Below are 21962 nucleotides of genomic sequence, written 5' to 3' on the forward strand. Positions count from 1 at the left end.
AATAATTTGTTGCAAAGGTTTGGTTCTTGTAGCTGTATTACTGTTTTTTGTTGGAGCCGTTTCTATTTGTTAATTACATTCTTATAATTTACAAATTTATTGAGAAAATGTTTTCTTTTGACATATGAATTGGTGTTAAAGTGATAGTAGATTTATATTCTGAGTGATTATTTTTGTATAAATAAGAGGACAGTCGGCTGTGATACATGAAGGATAATTAGCTGTGATAGTAGGAAGGGGTGCAACTGAGTCTGTCTCTTCAGCAAACACGCAGAATGAGGATCGGCTCAGTCTTTGACCTCATGTTAGAATAAAAATGCTTGTTATTTTTGTCCAAAGTGAGAATAAATTAGCTAAACGAAGGCAACAGAATCAGCAACTGTGGTGTTGTGATTTGCACTGTCTAACGTGCGAGTCAAGAACCAGAGCCCTGTTCAGATGTTTAAAATAAGTCCAAAGAACAGGCCACCACATTCTTATTTACACTCTTCACACTCTTGCATGTTTGTTAGATAAACTTGAATGTTTTTTCATGTGTCAGCCAGAGTTCCACCAAATCACAGAAACTGTCAATAACACTGTGTGAAAAAGCATGTCTATTGGATTTTAGCATGCAGCTCGCTGACTTATGAAGCGAGTGAGTTTTATTCCTGCAGAAAAACCAAACAGTGACTGTAAAGATCTTTTGTTTGAACTTTATAGAACACAGGTTCTCTACACTTGTACTTATTTAGGTGAAAAAAACACACACAAAAGAAAGATATTAGAAAGATATTAGACATGACATGTGCACCCTGTGAACAGAGAATAGCCATGGAGAGAGAGCTGGTTCCCATCATTATCAGGTGACATGTGGCTGGCACATGCTTGACTGGCAGGAGGAGGATATATATTTATTAAAAGTTATAGATTGTCAGATGCAAACCTAATCTAGGAACTATTTTAGACTAACAAATTAAAACATTATTTGTTTATTTATGACACCTTTTATAAAAACAAATAAACAAATAATCTTTAACGAACTTCTAAGCACCCAAGAGTTAATTCTACTAAAAAATCTGTTGTTCTTCCTGCATCCGGTGATGTCACAGTGATGTCACTGGATGCATGGAAGAGCTACAGGCTATTTCAGCTTGGATTTCGAGTCTCCCCTTCTGGGCAGCCAGGGGGCGTGCTATTTGAGTATTTTGTCACCAAACATTATGGTTTGACCAACACCAACAGTACCAACCAACAGTAACCAGCAGTAAGTAGTTACAGGATGGGTGGTGCTACATGGGTGGCTCACCTGTAATGCATCCTGGTAGATGTAGGCACAAGCAGGAAACTCAGTTTTCCTGGACAATATAGCAAACACTGAGGAATTTATTGCTTCAATTCACTTAATTTACCATCAACATTAATTTAATTTACTATAAAAGTGCCGAAGTTTCTCTTTAATCATTTCCAGCCCTACCTGCATCAGGATGCAACGTCATGATTTTGTGTACTGGGCACTACAAGGTTCAGTTGTTGATATAAACAGACGTGAAACAGTTGGAAATGTTGGAATTGCTTCTCCAAGTCAGGGGCAAGCAGAGCGCACCTCTGAAGAGGTGTCAAATCAACTTCAACAAGTTTCTCTAAATGTAGTTCAAGTTAAAAAAAAAAAAACTTAGCCACTCCACTGAACAATCTCATCTTGGCCACTTGTGTGCACAGTCTCATTCTCTGAGTCATAACGATAAGAGATTATGTGAGTAAGAGCTTTGCTTTGTAATTAAATTTTCTAATCATCACTTCATACAAAGTCTGCACAGTAATAATGATGATGAGACATTTCATTGATCCCTGAGGGGAAATTACCTTCTTTAATACTTTCCTCCTCTTAGAGGTCGAGCAATTTTAAGTAGCCTTGGTTTGGTTGGTTTCCTAACAGCTGCCGAGGACACGTTTTCTTACCACTGATGAACCGATCTGTCCTCACAGATCAATCCTTAATCACAATTTACTTTAAGCAGATCATGTAACATTAATTATTAATCAAATCTGCTAAAAAAATTATTTATCTGCAAGACAATAACAATAAAGTGACGACTGTTAGATTTAAGGATCAAATGATAGGATAAATTGCATGTTCTCTATCCTCTACAACAGTGATACTCAACTTAGGGCTCTGGGGTCAAACTTGGCCCCTGATAGGGAGCTCGGTGGCCAACCAACCATTTTTTTAATTCACAGTGTAAACAAATTGTCCCTTGGCTGTTGCTTGGGACGCTGCATATAAGCATAAACACACTAAAAGAGCTTACAGCTGCTATTCATTCTCTGGCAGGAAATGTTTGTTTATGATTTATGCTCATGAATCATTCCAACAATTGAGTTCCAGCTATGTTTAATGTTATATAAACTGTTTCAATCTCTTTTAAGCATTGACAAATAAAATGCAGCTATTAAATGCAGTAACAAATCTGATTTATCCGTCATATAGGTCAGGTGTCGATCCTTATACCAAGTTGCCCTTGAGCAAGACTCCTTACCTCCACACTTACAAGGACTGTACTGCACTATACTGTGTATAGTGTCTGTGGTGTGCTGCTGTAGACGAGCAGCAGATTATCCCACGGTGGATGCATGAATGGATGAGCAGGAAAAGTGAGAGCAATCACTAGAGTTGAGTTGACCGCCGTGACGGCAGAGAGGTCCTCCCATGTGATGTGACTGAGGCCTGACGGACTGTGCCTGTCTGTTATGGCTCCTCCTGCTTCAGAGGAACGGGGCGAGACGTAACAGCAGTGCAGGGGGAACGGGAATAACACACAGCGAGACGTTTCTCCGGATCCACGGCTAAAAACATGGAAGATCGTGCAATGCTGAAGAAAAAGACATAGATGATGTGCTTCGAGACGCCTCTTCTGCTGTGAAGGCTTCGACATTTCATTTCAAGATTAACAACACCCCAAATGAACTCCGTCAGAGCAAGTAACGTTAGCAGAAGACCCAGGCGAGTCTCGAGGCCGCGCCCGGTGCAGCCGGAGAGGAACCACCAGGAAAGAGGTAATGTTAGCCTAGTTAGCCTGAGCGTCACTGAACGGCTGGTGAAACAGTTACCTCTAAGATTGAACCGTATTAACCGCATGACTAGACGGATTTATGTATCACTTGTGGTCGTATGCAGTACGTTTATTAGTGGAAGGTTGGTTGTTGTGGTAAAAAAGTAGGCACCTATCAGTAGTCTCAAAGCGGCGCAGCGCAGTCAGGAAACACCGAGGCTTATGTGTTTGTAGCTAGCCTGCAGGCCGCGCTTTGTTTTGCTTGATTTTTGCCCCGAGTCGGCCTTTCTTTTGCGTGTCTGACCTCATATCATTGCTAAATTTTGTTTTTTGTCAACTCACATCACATTAGTGGTGAGAATGACAAACGATAGACAGTGCTTTGCTTTTTTCGTGGGTGACAAACGCAGGGAACGGGACACAAAGTGGTTTGTCGTAGCATGCTAACAGAAGCTAGCCTGTGCTAGCTGTTATTATTAGCATGTTTGGCTAGGTCTCTGCGTCCTGGCGTTTTTTTTTTAAATCCCAGCCTTCATTGCTTCTGCAACATTAAAATGTCAATACGTGGCTGTAATGTGTGTAGTTAATGTAGTAAAGTGGCTTTTATAGTTAGTCACGTTACGTTTTTGGTTTTTTTGTACAGTAACACTGTGTGACAACAGACCGCATACTGGTTGCAGTTTTTCAAAGTAAACATTAGCAAGGGATGCTCTTTAATCATAGTTGTCATGACTGAAAGCCAGAGCCAGAGACCCAGTCAGTGTGGGGGACAAACTGATCAGTAACAGTGATGGTTGGTTTCTGGATCTGATTCAACGTTATTAGCTGGACTAGTTACACGTTTTCTTACAGCATCAATTGAATGGCAATCAGAGGCAGAGGGTTAGGGGTTTGTTTCTCAGAAGTGATACTAAACATTGAAAACAAAAGTAATTATGCCAACAAGAAAATCTAATGGAGAATGAACTATCGTGTTCATCCTAATGAATTATCGGTTTTCTTGAGTGCTTCTCCCTGTCTCAATTAACCTGTTCAGTCATGACCTGTCCAGATGTCCACAGTCTAGATCATTTGTCATCTTAAGGTGACATTAAATGATAGTGGCTTTTAACTGATCAACAACCGTATCATTGCCCTTTTCACATAATTTGGTATATGTATTTGCTGTGCTAATGATGCAGACATCTGGTCTTAAATGTGTTTGCTCTAGTCAAACAAGGTAGGAGAATCAACCCAAACATTATTACAGTTTATAGTAATTACAGAGAAGTTGCTTTAACTAGCCCATTTAGTTTGACAGTTGGGTTGCAACTAATGATTAATCATCTGCCCATTGTTATCTCTATTAATCAATTAGTTGTTTGTCTCAAAAAATATCAGTAAATGGTGAAAAATGTCAGTCAGTGTTCCCCAAAGCCTAAGGTGATGTCCTCAAATGTCTTACTTTGTCCACAATCCAAGATATTCAGTTTACTATCGTAAAGGAGTAAAGAAGCCAGAAAATGTTCACATTTGAGAAGCTAAAATCAGAGAATTTGGACATTTTAATTTTTCTTTAAAAGTGACTCGAAATGATTATCAAAATACTTGGCAATTAATTTAATAGTTGATAAATAATTAATTATTCAATTACTCTTTGCAGCTCTATTTGACAGACACTGTTTGTAATGATTACTGGCTAGATTGGCTACATTTCAATGTGTGTATCACAATTATAGTAAAACAGACATTCATGTAATTTCACCAAGTTCTATATTGAAAACCTCTCAGCGATATGAATGGCATCATGCCCCTTAATATGTCAGCGTTTCCTTTGCCTGTTAAATAAAATGCTTCACCTGTGTCTGGGAGGCTGTTGCTAACTTGAGTTGTTTCTGGACATCAAGTCTGGTAATCATTTGTTTTAAGGATAATTTAAATTTAAAACGGTTTGTGGTTTATCAAAAAAAAAAAAATCTGTAATTGTTTTCTAATGACCTTTAAAGCGATATTAAATGAATAAATGACAGTGTGGTTTGCAATAGATCACAACATAATCTTTGCCCATTTCAAGTCATATCCTGTAAATTTGCTGTCATATTATGTACACATCTTTTTCCTTGCCAAGCAAGGCAGGAGAACCAGCTCAAACATTACTTCAGTTTACAGTTACAGACAAGTTGCTTTCTCTGGCCCAACAGTTAGTTACACAGACACGGTTTGTAGTGGTTACTGGCCCAGTAGCCGGGGAGAGTCATCGCTGCAACCAGAGCAACAAGCAGGAAGTTTGCATCTCCCATCTGGGGTAGCTATCAACTCATCATGCCATGGTGAATAGCCTTATAAATAGATGTCTGGTTTAACTCAGGGTTAATACTGTGGTTGTTTTGTTTTTCTCTTGATTAAAGCCCCCCTTGATATGATCTGTAATCAATTTGTTGCATGCAGAGCAGGTAGGTTTTTTTTTCCCCCCAAGTTGCTGGGTTTTTCCATGTGACCTGTGTGTTAAATACTGTTGAGTCAATTGCCTCTGGTAATATGTTGTTACAAGGTATTTATTTTTGCTGACAACTGTATGCACGAGAACTCAGATTTTAATAATCTAAGGTAAACAGTAAGTTGAAGGTTTAAATTCATGTCTGTTGTTCAAGCAAAGATCCAAAACAAACACAATTTAACATCCATTATTGCAGATTAAGCTACACAGGCTTCAGGGCTCAGTGGAAAATATCACACAAGAAAAAAAGTGAATGCACGTTGTGTATTATTATAGTGCTTATTCTTGAGTGATAACTCAGAAATATTCAGTTGCAGACTCACTTTCTTAAGCATAAGCATATTTGAAATACTTGAAATATTACATCATGGAGCATATAAGCATGTTTGAAATGCTACATCATTAAAATGTTGTTGACAACACATCAAAAACACGTTTTTTTAATGTCCATCTGTTGCATTTCAGACACTATTTTAGATTAACTAATACCTTTGCAATTGATCATTTTATTGTATTTCCACCATTTGCAGATGAGGACGTTCCTGCAGATATGGTCGCAGAAGAATCCGGTCCAGGAGCTCAGAATAGTCCCTACCAACTTAGAAGAAAGTCTCTACCCAAGAGAACAGTGTGTCCGACAAAGACAAACATGGAGGTACATTACCCAGAAATCTTAAAAAGATCTCCTTTGAGATTAACATCTGATTTTAATTTTCTTTTCAGGCTACAATCATTTGTGCTTTGCTTGAGTTTATCTACCTCTTTCCTTCATTTATCACTGCCACAAGTTATTCATTTTTTCTTCTTCTTGTATTTGTTGTTATGTTTTTTTTAATCTACAGGGTGCTTCAACTTCAACCACAGAAAACTTTGGACACCGACCTAAGCGCCCCAGAGTGTCAGGAAAATGTCAAGATTTACCAGGTAAATAGGAACATATTATTTGAGCTGTGACTGCATGTGTATCTCTTACAAAGGTGCATTCATCTTACAGTTTTCCATGGGTCGTGACGGGTGATTTGAGTAGGGTAATGGTTTAATTACTTTCCCTTAAGCACAATGAAAGTAGTGTTGACTCATCAAATAGCTAATCAGGGTTAGTCACTGATGTTCGTTAGTTGTGGGCAGTTATGCATCATATAAAGCACCATGTTGGTGCTTACATTGTTTGTTTTATGAATGCTTGCAACTGTATTTTTCATAATGAGAGTTCTGTGTCATTCAAGCAACTATAAAACAAGTTGACTTTTTTTAGTGAGTTCAGCACGACACCTTTATCCTGTATTTACCCGTTAGTTCAGGCTTATCTTTCGCTAAATGTTAGGTTCTGGAATGGCAACCTGGTAAAAGTAGATGTGTAATAGCATCAAGCTCTTGTCAAGAGTTCAGATCACATCTTTAAAAATCTTGTTGGTAAAAAGACATGAAGTAGCAACATGAGTTTCACAAAGTAGAAATTATAGAGGCTGTTATTTGTGGCATTTGGAGTCTTTTCTCATATAGTGCAGCTCTTGCCAGAGCGTCTGAAATAGATGTTTGCCCGGTTAGATGGCATTCAGTTGTGGTTTTGTGGTGTCAAAGTAAATGCTCACATTGCCTTGTGTTGTATCCAGAATTACTTCCAAATAGCTGTATTTTATCTAATCTTATTTTAAAGTTGGATGCAGAAATCCATGATAGATTTACATTTATATGTGGCCAGACAAATTAACCTAATTATACTGCATCCATTGCAATGTAACCATGGCAAATTTGTACCTTTTGAAGATTGGCGGAACTATGTATCATTCAGCTCTAAAATCTTGCAGATGGACTGTGATTGGATCTGTTGGGCTGGCTACAAAGTACCAGTCTGTGATTGGATTTCAACTAGAGCCACATTAGTATAGGCCTCCATCCAATCTGCACAGCCTGTGCACATTTGTGAGGAAGTGTGTAGTCTCTGAAAGAGAGATGTCAATAATACAGCTGAAGTAATAATGCAGATAAATAATTTCTCTTGATTAAATAGAGGTTGGATAAATAGGACATGTTTCTCATCATGAAATACAGTATTCAGTGTTAAATTACACACCCCAAACTTTACAAGGATGTAGGAGTGAAACATTGTTAATTGATTCACTTCTAGGTAGTGGGGTTGTTAAAACAATACTCACACAGATGGGAGTAAATGTAAGATTGTGTCTGTGATTAAACTGTGGCTGAGAGTGTTGACTTTCAGTCTGAGGGTATGCACATCTGTATTAGATTTTGAACACTGCGGTAGGACAATGATAAGGAAGTTCAGATTGTTAAGTGGTTTTAGTTTTTCAAAGCAGCCTTCATAATTTCTGCAGAAACTCGAGCAATAGCTTTGGTTCCTCGTGTGATCTTGCTGTGATCTATGCTTGTACGACTGATGTTGTCTCACTCCACCCAAAAAAAACCCTCCTTTCAAAAAAAAAAAAGTTTTATTCTAACTCATTGGTCATCCTCCTCCCAGCAGCTCCAGCAGAGCAGTATTTGCAGGAGAAACTTCCAGACGAGGTGGTGCTAAAGATCTTCTCGTACCTGTTGGAGCAGGACTTGTGTCGTGCCGCGTGTGTGTGCAAGCGCTTCAGTGAGCTGGCCAATGACCCCATCCTCTGGTGAGACTTGTTGGTGTTAGGAACATTTCATTGTGAGCCTGTGGTATATGTTGTGCTCCTTTTTGTGTGTGTTTTTAATAAATGGTTTAATGGCAGTTTGAACTTTTGTTTTCTCATAAATATCTTAAGTAGGGATGTCATGATATTAGAACTTTAGTAATCGACCAGTGAATTTCCATGATTGTCAATACCTGATTCCATACCATGGCAAAAAAATAAAACGGATCAAACTGAACCATGATTAGGTTTGTTTTTAGTGTTAAACATTTTGTGGATGGTTCGGACTTTTGGACCAATTACAGAAAATTGCCACAGGATATATTCAGAGCTGAAAGAAGAAAAAACAATGCACCAAAACAAAATGAGCTGTGGGAGCAGATGGGGACAGGAGGAGACCAGATGTTTAATTGACATCTGGTCTGATGACTTTATAAAGAGTCAACTTGGGGGGACTCTCATTCATACATGACCCCTTTCAGGGAAAATACTGGAACATTTCTGGGAAAGGCTGCATGTGTGAATGAGGCTTAAATTAGTTAGTTGGAAGTGATTCCTCTTTTTTGATGGCACCGTTTTCATACTGATTATTGCAAACTTATTATTAATCCCTGATGATCAGTCTCGATCACATACACGCCTACTTCCACAGACGACCCTGTTTACTGGTGTTCTTTTTACTAAGTTGAGGCGGAGCTGTGGCTGCAGCTGCTCATGTCGCTATTGTAAACTTGTAGTTGTTATTGTTCAACCATGTTTCCTTCTTCCTTTGGAATTTAACGGCAGACGACAGCGCTTGTAGTCTTATATGCTGTGACTCTCAGGTCAGGAAGAATTGTAAAAAAAAGAGCACTGTCACGTTCTCAAAATTTTGGCACCGTATCAGTTCTTGTGACAACTGTAATCTTAATCAATTAGTTCAAATGCTCTGAGGGAGGTTACAACAACAGTCACATAGCTACTTGCTCAAGTTATTTTGAGAAGATATTGCCTTTTCATTTGCCTTGATAAGGTTGTGCATCTGATTTGAAGTGGTTCCACAGATTTGAAAATTGAATTAAGTGTGAAGAAACAAGAAGGAAGTATTCTTTTTGTTTGCCCTGATCACGAACAAAAGAATAATAGGCGGCATGTTGAATTCAAAAGTGAAATCGAAAAGCATTTTTCAAATTGTATGTAGGTCACATGTCCTAAATTGTTTCTCTTGTCCTCACTCCCAGTGCAGGAAGTTGTGTGAAGTTTCCATTAAACAAAGAACACTTAATGCATTGACATTTCAAATACTAATATTAGTAAAGAAGAAGACAACTTTACAAAAGTGTAAAGGAAAATAACCAGTCAGTAGTCTGTTTACAATTCATAATCATTATGGACAATCAAAACAAAGTTGCCTGTCCTGGTCATTTCACTGTGAATGTATTTGAGCTGACAGTTTGTACTAACATGACTTCAAACATTAATGCTTTGCAGAAATCTGTTGCACAGGAGGTTCTCTATTATCGACTTAAGACATTTGGGCACAAATGAGAGATGAGAATGGTTTTTAAATTGCTGCTGTGCTTTCATATTTCAGGAAGAGGCTGTACATGGAAGTTTTTGAATACACGCGACCCATGATGCACCCTGAGGCAGGGAAGTTCTACCAGATAAACCCAGAAGAGTATGAGCAGCCAAACCCGTGGAAGGAAAGCTTTCAGCAGCTGGTATGAATCCTTGTGTGGGCTTACTTACTGATTCATCTAATTTGATATTTTATTATGAAGCAAATGAGACACTGGCACGCAGCTGTGTTGTAGAATTGACTTTACACTAGAATGGCTAAATGCGTTTTCCAAAAAATACATAAAACTCGAAAGTAATTTTTACTAAATCCTCCCTAAAGTGCTCTGAAACCTACTGATGTGAAGATTTATTGGTAGGTTGTGGTGCGTGGGGTGGAACCATTAAGCATAAGTGGCCTGTAGACACACAGGGTGTTCCCAGCCAATCGAACTCAAAGGTGGACCACCTCTGTATTATTGGCTTCCAGCTTTGTTGAAAATGACAACAAAAATGCAAAAGCTATCATTTTTATGCCAGTACCTTTGTGCTGACTTTCCAATATTAGTGAAAATTGTGATTAAAAAATTATACTATTTTGATTGTTAATGTGTAGTAAATTTATTTTACATAAATACAAAATAATTGCCTTTTGTTTCCCAGTAGTTCATGACCCAGTACTCCAAAATTAATACCAAGTAGGCCCACTTCACTGGACAAATGAGACACACCTCTTTTTATTTGATTTAATGCTTTTTATATTTTATATTTTTTTATTAATATTGGTGCGTAATTACTGGTCACATTGGAAAGTTCTTTTCTTTCATCATTCTTGACTTTCTTTGCTCTTTTTTAACTTGTTTCATCTTGGTATAAATTTAAATCCCTGTGGACACTTTCAAATCATGATTTTGTCACTTAAGTAAACTGAGTACATTGAACTTGTCACACATGTTCTCCAGCCTTTGCCACGTTTGTCTCAAAAACATTCAGGGAAAATTATCATACAGTATTTGCTTAACTTAAAAGGCAAAAGAGCAGAACAATGAGACAAGATGGGGAAATAAGACAGGGTCTCTGCAGATACAGACCCCACCACACACTTCTAGAGAGTAATAAAAAATGATTGAAAGGGATTATGTTTATGAGTCTATACAGTTTTTTCTTTAAGGAAAATGTTGCAGATTATAGCTTTTTAAAAGGTAGTGTGGAGAAGACATAAAATAGACCCTCTGTACTTTCTTTTAATTTTGTTGCAAAAAGTTGCTTCTGTGTGACTTTAAATCCTCCTGTGTACAGGCGGCTAATGTCATGTGAAAGGGCAGCACCACAGGCCATAATGGTGACATTCAGTATGCAGGGCGTACAAGAGAACTGTGTGTTTAAATTATATTCCTTTGCGATATATTGACCTTTAGGATTGTTTTCTGTGACTTTTTCTCCCCATCTTGTTCAAAATGCAGTGTCAGTCCAGTGTCTTTGTTGTCTCCATTTTTTGTGATGAATTGTTTTTGTTTTTTAGTGTGTGAATATTTTTTTTTTCCCGCAGTATAAAGGAGCACATGTAAAACCAGGCTTTGCAGAACACTTCTACAGTAATCCTGCCAGATACAAAGGGAGAGATAACATGTTTGTAAGTGAACCGTTTTCAAAATTTCTTTGTTTTTTTTCTCCTCACTTTAATACTCCAGTCACACACCTGACTTGTGATGTTTTCTGCAGTACTATGACACCATTGAGGACGCTCTCGGAGGGGGTCAGGAGCCTCACTTTGACGGCCTGATATTCGTCCACTCTGGTATTTACACAGATGAATGGATCTACATCGAGTCGCCTATCACAATGATCGGAGCTGGTATGTGTGTCTGGAGCCATGGTTACAGTTTCATTGTGCATCTGTTGAGTCTCGTCTCTAATTGAACTTTTCTCATTATTTTGTAGCTCCTGGAAAAGTAGCAGAGAAAGTCATCATTGAGAATACCAGAGACTCTACATTTGTATTCATGGAAGGCTCAGAAGATGCTTATGTTGGATACATGACCATTAGGGTGAGAAGACCTAAATGGTTCATATGCATGCTTACACAATATGGGTGAAAGTAGCTGTTGTTTATATCAGTTGTTGTTGTTGTTGTTTCTGCTGCAGTTCAATCCTGATGATAAATCCGCCCAGCACCACAATGCACACCACTGCTTGGAGATTACAGTCAACTGCAGCCCCATCATCAACCACTGCATCATACGCAGCACATGCACAGGTAAGTCTGCAGCACCTTCTGTTCTGTTTCAGTGGTTTGCTAAAGGGGCCCAAGATAAAACTGAGGTTTGCAAGATAACTAATGGGATAGGAGAGAGGAAAAACAAAAATGGGTGGGAAACACTATGTTAGTACATCTAGAACCATGCTGGATGTGTCCATTTAGATATGGACGATAATAAGGTATTGCGGTATACCATTTCCATGAGAAAGCAGAGATTGTTTTTGTGTATATTCTGACATGGATGTTGGTGCACTAATAAATGTCTGTCCTGCTTGTTTCAGTGGGGTCAGCTGTCTGTGTCAGCGGCCAGGGTGCTTGTCCCACAATCAAGCACTGCAACATTAGTGACTGTGAAAATGTTGGTCTCTACATCACTGACCATGCACAGGTAATACATACACACCTTTCATTCATGTTGTTTAAGTTATTTGAAGGAATATATCAGTATCTGTATGATTGTAATCCACTGTAGATAATTGAATGAATAAGTCTAGTCACAGTCGAGGAAACAAACTGTTTACATCCTAGGTTAAAATAATGGTATGTTAAAATAAAGTATGTATAAAAATCACTTTAAAGTGTTAAGTGGACATGAAAATGTTGAAAGCTTTAACTTAGTCAACATTGTTTATTGTTCAGGGAATATACGAAGACAACGAGATCTCAAACAACGCTCTGGCTGGGATCTGGGTGAAAAACCATGGCAACCCAATCATCAGACGTAATCACATCCACCACGGCAGAGACGTGGGAGTTTTTACATTTGACCACGGCATGGTGAGTTACAACTTCCTGGAGTTTGATCAAAACACTGTTGACTGTTCACTGACAGCTGCACTCATTTTTCTTAAATGTTATGATAAGAAGTGAGTGTTTCTCAAGAAGTTACTGTGGATCAATGTAAGTGGGAGTGATGCGGTGTGACTTCAAAGCCACAGTGCATATTGTATGAAGCAGCCAAATCATTGTGGAAGTGTTAAGTGTCGGTTACATGAGGTTTTCATTTGTTCTCTTAGCTGCTGCTCATGGACTGAAAAGTATTTTGATAGGACATGCAGTAATTTTGTGTCCCTCTGTCCATTCTCAGGGTTACTTTGAGAGCTGCAACATCCATAGGAACCGTATCGCCGGCTTTGAGGTGAAGGCGTATGCCAATCCAACAGTGGTCCGTTGTGAGATCCATCATGGTCAGACGGGAGGCATCTACGTGCATGAAAAGGGCCGCGGCCAGTTCATCGAAAACAAGATCTATGCAAACAACTTTGCCGGGGTGTGGATCACCTCAAACAGTGACCCCACAATAAGGTCAGTGTGGCCTGGCTGCCAAAGGTCAAATACTAAATTCAAAGTATCATTTAAAGTATGGCAAATTGGACCTAAAATTTGCTGTTTTGTCCAAATACAGGGGCAATGCCATCTTTAATGGCAACCAAGGTGGCGTTTATATTTTCGGTGATGGCCGAGGCCTCATTGAAGGAAACGACATCTACGGTAACGCCCTGGCAGGAATCCAGATCAGGACGAACAGCTGTCCTATTGTCAGACACAACAAGATCCATGATGGCCAGCATGGCGGCATCTATGTGGTAAATATATTATTTAACATACGCAGCTGTTAAATTCATTAAGTTGCACAGGCAGTGTTTTTTTTTTTTTTTTTACAATAATAGTTTTACACAGAGTGGGTACAGAGGGCTGTACTACAAAGCCAGCTCAACATGACCAAACTTTCTTTGCATGAGCTGGCTTGACAAACCCTAAAACCTCAGTCAGAGATAACTGGTATCACAGTGGTGGTTATCAACTTCCTTTGTCAGCTCAGACTTTCTTCTTCAGATTCTGCAAGCTTTTACATAAAAGGGGGCAATTGATGCTCCATTTGCCCTCTCTTCCACACAAATTGGACCAATTGCATGACGCCTGCTTTAATCAAGAGGAACGAGGCATTAAAATGCAGAGCTATGGAGAATATAAAAAACATATTACAGCAACAAGCAACACTGTTGCTGCAAAAAGACGAGAGAAGAATGCTGGCAGAAAATTACTGACTGACTTTATGCATTCTTAATTTCTAATGTGACCGCTCCATGTTAAACAATTAAATTTGATACAGCACATTTAAACATAAGTCTGACGCTGTCCCGTAATAGAGGATATGTGGAAATCTATATCTGAGAATCTATATCTCTATATGAACATAACATCTTCTGGACCACTTTCTGACTTCAGCAGTAGTTACCATGGTTATATAAGCCAGGGGACGAGAGAGTCACTTTTTTGACATTGAAAACTGACTTTAGACTCAAGATACCTTGAATTTACCTTGTATTGTAATACAGCCCCTGGGTCCTTTAAAAACGCCCTAAGGTGTCTTAAAGGTCCTTATAAGGTACTAGATAAATTCTGTTTGGGGAGGTCTTAAAACATTCTTTATTGAACCCGTCTAAAATTCATTCCAAGTGCAAAATGCCTGAATGCTCTCTGTTATCCTGTTACAGTCTCTATAGTCTTTCTACCTATATTTACTTTTTCTAGTACTTCCATGTAGCTGTTAATCTCCTAAAGGCTAAATTGTATTTATTTAAAATCCATGTAAACTATAAAGCAAACAACAATGACTTTGAGCTTAGAAATTGTTCTGCCTTGATATAGCCTCATTAATGGCTGTAGAAAAATTCAAATGACTATGTTAATATAAGGACAAATTAATGTATTTGGACAAATGGTCTTTAACTCAACCACTTACTGTCATTTTGCCTCACTCATAATTTTGAAGTAACAATGTATGTTTTCACTCAGAAAACAAGCCTTTTGTTTCACATCTGATGGTCAGTTTTATTGCAAAAAGCCTTAAATTTAATGAACTGTATAATTAAAAAGTTTTAAAAGTCTTAATTTTAACTTGCTGATACACCCTGTTACATCTTTGACTGTTTTTGCTTCCTCAACTTTCTTTTGCCATAATTTGTAAACCCAGCAGTGATGGTATAATGTTTCTGTATCACGCAGCATGAAAAAGGACAAGGTGTCATCGAGGAGAACGAGGTGTACAGCAACACGCTGGCAGGAGTGTGGGTGACAACGGGCAGTACGCCAGTCCTGAGGAGGAACAGGATACACAGCGGGAAGCAGGTAAGATTACAGGCCGAATTAAATGTAAAGTGACGAAGATGACGCTGTTATCTGATGTGACGTAGTTACGCTGCCATATTTATGTCATCATAAATCACATGATCACTGATTGCAATGCCAGACTGGCTTACTGATACCTAATTTAAAAACCTCAGCAGTGATCTTCTCTTGGTAGCCCCGTCACATAGAAATGAATTACTAAAATGCTTTTTAATACCAGGAATAAATGAGAGCTAATATATTTTCACTGTCGTTTAAACAGGTTGGGGTCTACTTCTATGACAATGGCCACGGTGTGTTGGAAGACAACGATATCTACAATCACATGTACTCTGGAGTTCAAATTAGGTTTGTGGAAAATGACAATAATATGGAAATGTTCACCTAAAAACATTACTGACAATGATGATCTTTTTCTCATTGTGTTGTGTGAAAGTTTGGATGAATGAGTCAGAGATGAATGTCTCAGTAAAGTCAGACTTGAGTAATTTGTCTTGATATTAAAGAAACTTTCATATTTTGTTGATTGTGGAGTTCTCTGTGGACAAAAGCAATAGTGTGTCCACTGTGATCACCACAAAATATGTCAAAAATCAAATTATCTCGATAAAAATCTTTATTCTTCCTTTTAACTGGTTACTGTGTCGCTGCCTGGAAGAATGTAAACACAGGCTGATTCCAAGGAAAATCTGACCTGGTGGCAGACATTTAAGACAAACTATACAGAAACAGACTTCTTCTCACAGCTGATTTCATCTCATTAGCTTTAATGTGTTCAGGTAGGAAAAGAAGGGAACGGAAGCGGTGGATCAACTGTCCCTTGTGTGTCCTTTTTTTTGACAGGACTGGCAGCAATCCCAAGATCAGGCGGAACAAGATTTGGGGAGGACAAAATGGAGGCATTTTGGTTTACAACTCAGGTGAGAGGCAGAAAAAGGCTGTTCTATGTAATTCTTCTGCAGAGAGTGCAGATCCCTCCCTCATCCACCCACCAAGAGAAAAATCAATCCTCTTGTTGACACCTGACAGAGACAACGGTCAGTGACAACAGCTCCTCCCTGCTGCCCGAATAATGAAACATGAATATGTGTTTTTCAGGCTTGGGCTTCATTGAGGACAATGAGATCTTTGACAATGCTATGGCAGGAGTGTGGATCAAGACGGACAGCAACCCCACCCTGCGGAGGAATAAGATCCACGACGGGAGAGACGGCGGCATCTGTATATTCAACGGAGGAAGAGGTAATCTATTAATTTATTGTATGAAAGCGGGAATACTGATCTTCTAGGGAGTATTAGGGCCATATAAAGTTGAAATACCGTGTTGAAAATTCATTTCAACATTATTTTCATAATGCAAACTCAAAAAAAAATCTTGCCTGACCCTAATACTCTACTGTACTTATCAAAGCTGTTCTTTTAAACAGACAGGTTATGTTTACATTCAGTGTTTCTCACCAAAAGGCTCGAGCACATTTCTTTCCTCATAATACAATCTTCTAACCAGGAATCTGACAAATACGATGTGAATTAGACAAACTTTATAATAATAATAATAAGATTGGCATATTTTAAAGTGCTTTCTGTCTATTTTTAAGTGTAGTTGTAATTAATCTGGGACTAATCGAAAAAAAAATGTTTATGTAATGTTATTGTTGATATGTTTTTAAAGGAATCAGCAAATTAAATAGCATCAAAGCATCAGTCCCACAGAATCGATCTGCCCATCTTTACTTCCCTGACTTTGTAGAGGCATTGCAGCTTCTCTTGTGTGTTACTGCCACCTGTAGATCAGTGCAATAGTGTGACAACATTGGTACAACTACAAATTGTGTGTCATCTTTAAGCCCCAGAAATACACAGAGCTTTTTGGAGTCAGTCAGAGAGTCAGTTTATGTTTATAATCTGCAGAAATGCAGACTGGAGTTGTTCGATAGGTTGGCACTTTGTATAATTACACCTCTTGTACAGTTTAATCTTTGTGTCAGTGGTTTGTGGGATTGAAGTATTTTTTTTTTCAGGTTTGTTAGAGGAAAATGACATCTTCAGAAACGCCCAAGCAGGAGTCCTCATCAGCACCAACAGCCACCCAGTCCTGCGGAAAAACAGGATATTTGACGGCTTCGCTGCAGGTGGGTCACACCTGTATTGAAACATTCTGATGATGATGAGATGCAGTATGCTTTGCTAATGGGAACTAACTCTGTTATATGAACTGTGTGTTTGTTTGTTTGTTTGTTTTTGTTCCTACTAGGTATCGAGATCACCAATCATGCCACAGCGACTCTAGAGGGCAATCAGATCTTCAACAATCGCTTTGGGGGATTGTTTCTTGCATCTGGTGTCAATGTCACAATGAAAGGTGAAAGATTTTGACACATTTTCTTGACGAAACCTGACCTTTCCGTTAACACATCACATGAACGTGTATTTACCCAATTTCTGCTTCGTCTTTCCTCCAGATAATAAAATCATGAACAATCAAGATGCCATTGAGAAGGCTGTGAGCAGAGGTCAGTGCCTGTACAAGATTTCAAGTTACACCAGCTACCCAATGCACGATTTTTACAGGTAACTTATGTTTATACTCGCACTGAAGGAGCCAGGAATACCCTCAGCTCTTTGCCTGGTCGGTGATGTGCTAACAAACACAATTTGGGTTCCCGCAGGTGTCACACCTGTAACACAACAGACCGCAACGCCATCTGTGTGAACTGCATCAAGAAGTGTCACCAAGGACATGATGTGGAGTTCATCAGACACGATAGGTCAGTCTTATTGAGTCATATTACTGGGCGTTAATGATGTGATAAACTAATCTTGTTTCAGCACTAAAGCCTCTTTTTTACAGAATGAAAAACCAACTAACATCTGGCTTTTGTCTTCGGTGTGAAAGGGTACAATCGGCATTCAATCCCAGGTCAAGTGACTCTGCAGTAGCCACGGTTATTTATCAGCTCCAGCTCTGATTGGCCGTGATGGAAACATGACACCCTGTTGGACTGTTTGTCCTGCAGAGGCAATCATCACTTTAGGGCTGTGCCGAATGGTATTTGAACAGCAAAATTAGTGTTTGACTATTCATTTGTATTTTCCCTGCTGACTGCTTTGGTGTTGCTTGTATGGCCGGTGTTTTTTTCAGTCTGTGTCAAGCTCATGCTTAAGTTGCTGTTGCGTCTTTTGACGGTCGCTGTCTTATGTGCCCACATGCTTCTGTCTGACAGACACAGCAGGTGAAGCTCCAGCAGCTCCGACACGAGCCGGACACACTGCATGAGCCTTTGATTTGTTTCTCCCCTACTGCCTTCGTCATGTCTTGGATCTCGGCCTCTCTGCCACTGATCCCGATACTGTTTTTACACCAAAATTAATAGGTATATGCACAGTGGTTTAAACGCAGGCAAACTCGCTAAAATAGGCCATTGGCCCTTTCTCTATTGCCAGTAAACCTGTTATCCTTTTTTCTGATATGCACTTGAATGCTGAGACTCAACTCCTCTCTGTTCAGCTCTTGGTACTTCTTTTTCTTCTAAATGAATCTCTGTGATTTGAAGTTGAGTTTCTCTCCTGTGGCGCTGTTTGTACTTTAGGCTATCTGCCTTATTTTACCGTTTCATCTTCTCTTTCATCTGGATAGGAGCCGTGTTGAGTTACTGCTATTAAAAATGGAACATTTCGCTATTTCATAATGAACGATTTTAGATAACAAAATAAGAGGGAGCTTTTACTGGGAAGAATTTATAGGAAGTAAAATGTCTGTACATCATTCAACCACTTGGCTAAATACAAGCGCTTCATCAATAAACGCACCTTCAAGCAGGTGCAAACTCATTTGTATGGGCTGCAGCACCGAGTTTTTAACTGTGTCAAACAGCACGTCACTGCCTTTTGCCGAAAAGGGGCAAAAACAGCGTGTTCACCCAGGTGTTGTTTCCATCACTGCTGGTTGCAGCTGGGAATGATAAATGCCTGTGTCTGTTGCAGAGTCATTTGACCCGGGAGTGAATGCTGATTGTACCCTTGATCACTGAAGAAAGGGGCCAGATGTTAGCAGTTGTTAGTGGGTTTTTTTTCCTCCAGTTTAAAAGAGGCTAGACACACAGCAGCCACCCACCCACCCACACAGGCCAAGCTTCAAATGTTTGATTACCAGCGAAGCTTTAAAGCCCAAAATATGGCATTTGGGACAGCTGTAGAAGGCTTGTCTCCTTTGTCAGTAGCTTCTGCAAATCTTTATCATCTCAGCCACAAATTCCATCTGTCTGTGTTCAAGCAGCGCTCGAACTTTGTTCTAAATTAGTCAGCAGGCTTGAAAGAGTAGTAACCACTGTTGTCACAGGCCTTCATGTGAAGTTCTACTGTTTAATAAACCCTGTTTTCAGATACATTCATGACATGGAACGTAGCACATTAGAGAGAAAAAAAACTGAATGGCAGTGGGAAAGCAGTCTCGATGTGAGCAGCTTTTTTCTTCTTTGTACCTTAATAGAGTTTCACTTAACTCTTTCTTTCTTCTCCCCTGCAGATTCTTCTGTGACTGTGGTGCAGGGACGCTGTCGAATCCTTGCACGTTAGCCGGAGAGCCGACTCATGACACAGACACACTGTATGACTCGGCTCCTCCTATAGAGTCCAATACACTGCAGCACAACTGAGCTCGACACCCGAGGTCCTCTGGTGCTTCAGCAGTAATGGACAAAAGACACTTTACATCGTGCAGTGGAGGAAGAAGTCCAAACTAAAAATACAGATTCACTTTGACAGAGCATATACAGTGACTTTAAAAAAAAGAGACTTGGACATAAATATGCTAAAAGGAGACATTTAGAAAAAAAAGTCTGAATATGGATGCCTCGCTTTTCTTTTCTTCAATTATTTGACTAAAAAAAAGATGACATCAGTGGGACGGAGCAGAAGAGCAGCTGACTCAGGGTTTGTGGGTGTGTTGGTTTGGTCAAGCAAGTGAAACCGGTGAGAGATGGACAAAAAGCCGCAGAGGCTCGTCTGCTTTTAAGGAGATGCTGCAGTCATGTACAGACCCATCGCGGACAGTCAGAAGAGGCACAACGTTTCACATGAGAAAGCAAAAGGCCCCAAATTCAACAATGCTTCCATCACTGGGCAACCGACGTGCTCGTATGATATGTACGGGAAAAACGACTTAGCACTTCAGCTTTTTTTTTTTCCTCAAGACAACTGTTGAGATTTGATTTTAATGCTTTTTGTGTAGTTTTGTATTTTCATGCAAAAATCTTACTGTACTTGAATGTCTTTATTTTATTAAATGTGTTAAATTTTTTGGTTATTATACCCTAGAATTGCTGTAATTATACATGTCGCAGTATCTAACTTCTTTCTGTGAAAGAGATCAGAGAAAAGAGAGGAAAACACTAAACATTTTCTCCAGCAATGTTGACTCACTTTTACATTTGCAATACAGAAAAATAGATGCTGAAATGTGCTTTCAAAAGACTTGCATAGTTTTCTTTTCTTTGGAAAAGCATCTTACGTTTGTGTTTGTAAGAGAGCTGAACAGTTGTGTCTGTTTTACATAATCTATGCATATTTTTGTTTTTTTGTGTTCATATTGGCCTGTCGTGTAAGACCAAGTTTACAGGAAAGAAACATGTAAGGGCAAAATCAAAGTTTGTTTAGCCAGATGAACACATTCTAATTAAAGGTTCAGCTCACCCCAAAATCAAAAATACGTATTTTTCCTCTTACCTGAAGTGTTGTTTAGCCTTTTAGATTGTTTTGGTGTGAGTTGCAGAGTTTTGGAAATAAGCTGTAGAAATATCTGCCTTCTCTTCAGTATGATGGGACTAAATGGCACTTGTCTTGTGGTGCTCAAAGCACCAAAAAAAATACATTTGAAAAATTCTAAACCAGTCTTTTTCCAGAAATCATGACCCAGTTACTCAAGATAATCCACAGACCTTGTTGTGAACAGTTTCATGTTGGATCTACTTTTTTTTTCTAGTAGGAAGAAAGTAGTTCCAACATTAAACTGCTCATAAGGTCTGGATTATCTTGAGTAACCAGGACATGTTTTTGGAAAGCGACACTAATTTTGAGTTTATCAAATGTACAAGCTGAGCGCCATTTAGTTCCATTATATCGGACAAAAGGCAGACATGTTTGCTGCAGATTTCACAACCTGTGGCTCTTTCGTCCCTCTCCAGCTTTGACAAAAAAAAAAGGTAAACAGTATATTTTTTATTTATTTTCATTTATTATTGTTGTAGACCTAATGTGATTCTTATGTCCTCCAACTGTAAAAATGTGCAGCATATACACTGAATTGTTTTCTCTTTTTAAATACATTTTGTCAAACGAAATGTGGATCTACGGCTCGGTGCCTTTTCCCCTAAATTTTGCCGGTGGCTAGTCTTGAGGCTCCTGAGGGTATCTGGATACCAAAACCAAACAAAGAAAAGGCTCTGAGTAAAATACAGAATTTAATGTCCCTTTTGATAGTAAAGGTTGAATCTAGATGGATCAATAGTACTACAGGCCAGCAGAAAAATATGCATTTTTGATTCTGGGGTGAACTGCTCCTTTAAGACAGCCTCTTCTTTACCAAATAAAAACACATTGCTGGTTGGGGCCAGGGGATTGTAATGCATCTGTTCAGAAATTATCCAATGACATTTGGATGACAACCTGTCACTGACTAAGTAGATTATATGATCTATACACATCCTGCCCTGTGTGAATCAATGTGCTTGCCTTCTCTTCAATAATGGGCACAAATGCTGCTTCTTTGACTGTTAAGATTCATAATTCCTTTGTAGAGAACAGACTTAATGTTTCACTTTGATCAAGAAAGAAAAAGGCAAGTCTTGTGAAAGCACAGATAATTTTGATGTTTTTCCCTTGTTTGCCAATGTTGCTGGAGA

General features: G+C 39.0%; 1 protein-coding gene across 3 annotated transcripts; it reads left to right on the top strand.

Moving 5' to 3' along the window:
* Nucleotides 1–2683: 2683 nt before the first annotated feature.
* Nucleotides 2684–20768, top strand: fbxo11a (F-box protein 11a). 3 transcript variants are annotated; one of them, XR_014771840.1, is made up of 22 exons: nt 2684–3036; nt 6039–6163; nt 6351–6432; nt 7991–8135; nt 9706–9835; nt 11221–11304; nt 11394–11526; nt 11613–11719; nt 11817–11928; nt 12213–12319; nt 12571–12708; nt 13019–13236; nt 13337–13517; nt 14941–15063; nt 15326–15411; nt 15907–15983; nt 16162–16305; nt 17085–17195; nt 17318–17425; nt 17526–17576; nt 17733–17831; nt 19589–20768. XR_014771840.1 is itself a non-coding variant. In XM_084735566.1 (22 exons), the coding sequence occupies exons 1-22, from the start codon at nt 2943–2945 to the stop codon at nt 19716–19718; spliced, it is 2643 nt and encodes an 880-aa protein (XP_084591692.1). In that variant the 5' UTR covers nt 2690–2942; the 3' UTR covers nt 19719–20768. The 3 variants fall into 3 exon arrangements, 2 of the variants coding, with proteins under 2 accessions (XP_084591692.1, XP_084591693.1); XM_084735566.1 differs by having other exon boundaries at nt 2690–3036; nt 17526–17634; XM_084735567.1 differs by having other exon boundaries at nt 2690–3036; nt 7994–8135; nt 17526–17634.
* The last annotated feature ends 1194 nt before the right edge of the window (nt 20769–21962 follow it).

The sequence above is a fragment of the Lutjanus erythropterus genome, chromosome 14, assembly GCF_056507025.1.
Source record: "Lutjanus erythropterus isolate fLutEry1 chromosome 14, fLutEry1.hap2, whole genome shotgun sequence".
NCBI classification, from domain to species: domain Eukaryota; kingdom Metazoa; phylum Chordata; class Actinopteri; order Lutjaniformes; family Lutjanidae; genus Lutjanus; species Lutjanus erythropterus.